Raw genomic sequence first — 6,152 nt, 5'->3', positions numbered from 1 at the left:
TTACCTTCAGCAGCCACATGCTGGGATTTCAGAAGCCCTCTGGCTTCTAGCTTTAAAGTGAGATCTGGTGATTGATTGCACTTAAGTACTTTAGCTTGAGCAGTGGAGAGTCCTTTAGCCACTGAGCCATCTCCCAGTCCCTAGCTATTCTTTATTTATTATTTATACAGGATCTAGATATTTAACCAGGCTGGCCTTGAACTTGTGGTGAGCCTCCACCTCCTGAGTGCTAGAGTTATAGGCTTGTACCAACCATACCCAGCTGAAATTATGCATTTTAAAATTGATACTTTTCAGGCTGGAGAGATGGCTTAGCAGTTAACATACTTGCCTGTAAAGCCTAAGGACCCAGGTTCAATTCCCCAAGACCCATGTAAGACAGATGCACAAGGTAGCACATACATCTGGAGTTTGTTTGCAGTGGCTAGAGGCCCTGGCACATACATTCTCTCTCCCTTTCTTAAATAAATAAATAAAATACTTAAAATTGATAATTTTCTATTATGTGAGTTTATATCAATAAAAATAAATAAGCCAGGGGCCTGGGCTCAGTACAGCTCAGTGGTAGAACATATTTTTTTAAATTTTATTTATCAGAGAGAGAGAGATAAAGAATAAACTCCAGATGCATGTTCCACCTGGTACTCATGTGCCACCTTGTTCATCTGGCTTATGTGGATTCTTGGATGTCAAATATGGGTCCTTAAGCTTCACAGACAAATACCTTAACAGCTAAGCCATCTCTCCCGCCCTAGAGCATATTTTTTTAAAGAATATTTTAATTTTATTTATTTATTTCAGCGGGACAGAGTCAGACAGAGGGAGAGAGAGAGAGAGAATGGGTGTGCCAGGGCATCCAGCTACTGCAAATGAACTCTAGATGTGTGCGCCATCTTGTGCATCTAGCTTATGTGGTCCTGGGGAATTGAACCTAGGTCCTTTGGCTTTGCAGGCAAGTGCCTTAACCTCTAAGCCATCTCTCCAGCCCCCTAGAGCATATCTTATCATGTGAGAGGCACTGGATTCAAATCACAGCAATGCAAAAAACAAAAACAAACAAACAAAAAAGCCGGGCATGGTGGTGCATGCCTTTAGTCCCAGCACTTGGGAGGCAGAGCTAGAGTGAGACCCTACCTCCAAAATCAAAACAAAACCGAGGAGGAAGAATAGGTCTTGCTGAGCAATTTCCCAATGTCACCTATGTCAGTTGTTGGAGGAGGTGGGAAGTAGATTGGTTGTCCTGGTCCTGTGTATGTGTTTGACTGAGTCTGCCCTGACATATGCTGGCCTTGGCACAGTCAGGACGCTGGAACTCTCCTGCTGGCTTAACCTTCCCTCCAGTTGCTGGCACAGCAGGCTCCAGTTAGGCTTTGCCGCATGGCTGCCCCAGAGCCCTGCTCTACCGCTGAGCGTCTGCGGGAGGCCCGGGAGCACACATAGCTCTCCTTAACGCTTGAGTTTGCCTATCTTCTTCTTTAAAAAAAATTTTTTTTTAGAGGGATGCCTTAGTGGTTAAGGGGTTTGTCTGTAAAGCCAAAGGACCCAGGTTCAATTCCCCAGGACCCACGTTAGCCAGATGCACAAGGGTGTACTTGTGTCTGGAGTTGGTTTGCAGTGGCTGGAGCCCCTGGCGCGCCCATTCTCTCTCTCCTTTTCTTTGTCAAATAAACAAATACATAAAAATAAAATACTTAAAAAAATTTAAAAATTTTTTTTTTTTTGGTTTTTCAAGGTAGGGTCTCACTCTAGCTCAGGCTGACCTGGACTTCATTATGTAGTCTCAGGCTGGCCTTGAACTCACAGTGATCCTCCTACCTCTGTCTGGAATCAAAGGAATGTGCCACCATGCTTGGCTCTAACTAAGTCTTTTTATAATTTATTAGTTTATTATTAATTAATTACTTTTGAGCTAGGGTCTTGCTCTAGCCCAGGCTGACCTGGAATTCACTGTATATTTTCAGGCTGGTCTCAAACTTAACAGTGATCCTCCTACCTTTGCCTCCTCACCCCACACACTTTCTTTAATGTCATGCAAAAAAGGATGAGTAGAAGCTAGGTATGGTGGAACATGCCTTTACTTCCAGCAATTGAGAGGCTGAGGCAGGAGGATCATCATGAGTTTGAGGCCAGCCTGGGACAGAGTGAGACCTTTCCTCAAAAACGAAAAAGTAGGACTAGAGAGATGGCTTAGACATTAGGGCACTTGCCTGCAAAGCCTAAGGATGCAGATTTGATTCTCCAGTCCCATGTTAACCAGATGCACATCATGGCACATGCATCTTTAGTTCATTTGCAGTGGCTAGAGGTTTTGGTGTGCCCATTCCCTCTCCCTCTCTCTCTCTAACTCTCTCTCTCTCTCTCTCTCTCTCTCTCTCTCTCTGCCTCTGTCTCTAATAAATTTTTAAAAAGACAGAAAAAGTAGGCTGGGCGTGGTGGCGCACACCTTTAATTCCAGCAGAGGTAGGAGCATTGCCGTAAATTCGAGGCCGCCCTGAGACTCCATAGAGAATTCCAGGTCAGCCTGGGCTAGAGTGAAACCCTACCTTGAAAAACCAAAAGACTGAGATGGGGCCTTCCTCCACGAATGCCTCCCAGAGCATAGGCCTTGCCTCCCTGGCTCAATGCTGCAGAACTCCTGCTGCAATGACAAAGGGATGAAGCCTGGAGGGAGGGCCTTCCTCTCCTCCACTTCTCCTAGATGTCTCTTCTGAGGGTTAGAGATGGGGCTGTGCCTGAGAGCCACGTAGGAAGATGCTCAGAAGAGGAACCTATATGGTCAGCCCAGGGCGGCCCAGGTGGTTCCAGCACTGGATTTGGAAACTTTGAGGAAATTGGACCTCTTGACAGTGACCTCAAGCCACGAAACTCTACCTGGCTCCAGTCTGCCAGTCTCCTGTTTGTGGATAATCCTGTGGGCACTGGCTTCAGTTACGTGAATAAGAGCAATGCCTACGCTACGGACCTGAATATGGTGGTTTCGGACATGATGGTTCTCCTGAAGAGCTTCTTTGATTGTCACAAAGAATTCCAGATGGTTCCATTCTACATATTCTCAGAATCCTATGGAGGAAAGATGGCTGCTGGTATTGGCCTACATCTTCACAAGGCTGTCCAGGAAGGGACCATCAGGTGCAACTTTTCTGGGGTTGCGTTGGGCGATTCCTGGATCTCCCCTGTCGACTCTGTGCTGTCCTGGGGACCTTACCTATACAGCATGTCTCTTCTTGATGACAAAGGCTTGGCAGAAGTGTCTGAGGTTGCAGAACATGTCCTGAATGCTGTAAATAAGGGACTCTACAGGGAGGCCACCCGGCTGTGGGGAGAAGCAGAAATGGTCATTGAGAAGAACACAGATGGGGTGAACTTCTACAACATCTTAACTAAGCGCTCTCCCATGTCTGCCATGGAATCCAGCCTAGATTTCTTCCGAAACAACTTAGTTCGCCTTTGTCAACGACACGTGAGACACCTACAGGGAGACGCCCTAAGCCAGCTCATGAATGGTGTCATCAGAAAGAAACTCAAAATCATTCCTGAAGATTTCTCCTGGGGAGCCCAGGCATCTAATGTCTTTATGAACATGGAGGGGGACTTCATGAAGCCCGTCATCAGCATTGTGGATGAGTTACTGGAAGCTGGTGTCAACGTGACCGTGTATAACGGACAGCTCGATCTCATAGTGGGCACCATGGGACGAGAAGCCTGGCTACGGAAGCTGAAGTGGCGAGAACTGCCCAAATTCAACGAGCTCAAATGGAAGGCCCTATACAGCGATCCTAAGTCATTGGAAACCTCTGCATTCTTTAAGTCCCATGAGAACCTGGCTTTCTACTGGATCCTAAGAGCTGGTCATATGGTTCCCTATGACCAAGGGGACAAGGCTTTGAAGATGTTGAGGATGGTGACTCAGCAAGAGTAAGAGGCCCTGGTCCTCACTCAGTGCTCCTAGAGGTGCTGGATGCCGGAACTTCCTGATCCAACGTGGGCTGTGGCTCTAATCACCTTTCACACAACAGAAGATCGCAGCCCCTGTGGCAACTTGGAATATTTTTTTTAAATTTTTTTCATGCTGGTGTGATGGTGCATGCCTTTAATCCCAGAACTCAGGAGGCAGAGGTAGGAGGATCACTGTGAGTTCCAGGCTACCCTGAGACTACACAGTGAATTCCAGGTCAGCCTGGACTAAGAGTGAAACCCTACCTTGAAAAACAAAAAACAACAAAAAAATTCTTTATTATTGACAACTTCCATAATTATAGACATTAAACCATGATAATTCTCTCCCCCTTTACTTTCCCCTTCACAACTCCACTCTCCATCATATTCCCTCCCCGTCTCAATCAGTCTCTTTTTTGTTTTGATGTCATCATCTTTTCTTCCTAGTGTACTGGTCTTGTGTAGGTAGTGCCAGGTACTGCGAGAACATGGATGTACAGGTCATTTTGCGTCTGGAATAGTGCACTGTAAGAAGTCCTACCCTTCCTTTGGCTCTTACATTCTTTCCACCACCTCTTCTACAATAGACACTGAGCCTTGGAAGGTGTGATAGAGGCAACTTGGAGATTATTTCTGCTGCTTATGAAGTCTAAGTTTTTTAGACCAGACATGGTGGTGCATAGCTGTCTTCCCAGCACTCAGGATGCAGAGACAGAAGGATCATAACAAGTTCAAGGCCAGTTTGGTCTACATGATGGCCCCTGTCTCAAAAAAAAAAAAGTCACACACGCACATAAAACTGAATTTGGGAGCAAGGTGAGGTGACACATGTCTTTTGAAGGGTTAATAGCCTTTGCTGAAAACTAGAGGGAACTAAAGAGTTAATAACTATCCCTGAAACTAGCAGGCAATAAAGAAGTCATAGAGATATTTGGCCTCTATGTTCAACACCTTCTCTGATTGATGTTCTCCCCTTAAGTTCAGATGACCTTGAAGGACCAGAAACCATCTGAGTAACCTTCCTTAGACAATCTTGGCTGAAGAAGCCTATTCTGTACAAGGTCACGAACAGCTATGATTTCTTATCAACTGCACCTGGTAAAGATCCTTCTTATAAGTCTGAACCCCAGCCTGGCTCAGTGCTTCAGCCTTCATCCACAAGAAGGTTGCTGCCCCTTACTGTTTCTCTCAATAAACAGTCTGCCTGTAGAGACCAAGTCTGTGTTCTCTTTCACTTTTCTCTTACACTTTCTTTACACCTTTACTTATAGCACTCATGAAGCAGCGGTAGGAGCATCACTGTGAGTTCAAGGCCACCCTGAGACTACATAGTGAACTCCAGGTCAGCCTGGGGTAGAGCAAGACCCTACCTCAAACAAAGGAAAATAAATTGATGTGATTTATAAACAAAGAAAGAGGAGGATAAGGAACAGAATGGGCCACACCAACTTGTTTCTCTCCCTGCAGCTCTTTTACTTGCTAGGTATACATATATTACATATATATATATATATATATATATATATATATATATATTTTTTTTTTTTTTTTTTTTTCTTCTCAAGGTAGCCAGGCTGACCTGGCTCTGAACTCACTCTGTAGTCCCAGGCTGGTCTGAAACCCACAGGGATCCTCATACCTCAGCCTCCAAAGTGCTGGGATTAAAGGTGTGCACTGCCACCATGACTACATAAATATTTTTTTTACAAAAATGGAATCAATGCTGTATGTGATTTTGCTGTCTGCTTTGTCCTGAAAACCTTTCATATCAATAAATATATGACTTATTAAAAAAAAGAAAAACCAAAAAACTAAAAATACATAAGTAAATACATAAGTAAAAATAAAATTCACTTGATGTCTGTTGTCCACCTGATGTTGGCGAGGAGGTGATGCCCACCCTCTGCTCATGCCATCGTTTCGTTTTTCCCTGTCATCAAGGAGCTTCCCCCTTTCCCACAAAAAAGAGGGATGGCTTGGTGGTTAAGGCGCTTTTGCTTGCTAAGCCAAAGGATCCAAGTTGGATTCCTCAGGACCCACGTAAGTCAGATGCACTAGGTGTTGCACGTGTCTAGAGTATGTTTGCAGTGGCTGAAGGCCCTGGCACGCCCATTCTCTCTAACTGCCTCTCTCTCTCTGTCTCTCTCTCTCTCTCTCTGAAATAAATAAATTAAAATTAAAATATTAAAAAAGAAAAAGAAAAAGCCCAGCACACC

General features: G+C 44.8%; 1 protein-coding gene across 1 annotated transcript; it reads left to right on the top strand.

Moving 5' to 3' along the window:
- The first annotated feature begins 2,698 nt into the window (after window positions 1–2,698).
- LOC101613962 (retinoid-inducible serine carboxypeptidase-like) lies at window positions 2,699–3,992 on the top strand. Its single transcript, XM_045132125.1, has one exon. The coding sequence runs from the start codon at window positions 2,699–2,701 to the stop codon at window positions 3,917–3,919; it is 1,221 nt and encodes a 406-aa protein (XP_044988060.1). The 3' UTR covers window positions 3,920–3,992.
- The last annotated feature ends 2,160 nt before the right edge of the window (window positions 3,993–6,152 follow it).

This window comes from Jaculus jaculus, chromosome 13 (genome assembly GCF_020740685.1).
Source record: "Jaculus jaculus isolate mJacJac1 chromosome 13, mJacJac1.mat.Y.cur, whole genome shotgun sequence".
Classification (NCBI taxonomy): Eukaryota; Metazoa; Chordata; class Mammalia; order Rodentia; family Dipodidae; genus Jaculus; species Jaculus jaculus.
The sequence above is the reverse complement of the archived record's forward strand: the minus strand, read 5'-3'. Positions and strand labels throughout refer to the sequence as shown.

Coding starts and splice junctions, on each gene's coding strand:
- LOC101613962 (XM_045132125.1), top strand. CDS start 2,699: ATGTCTCTTCTGAGGGTTAGAGATGGGGCTGTGCCTGAGAGCCACGTA.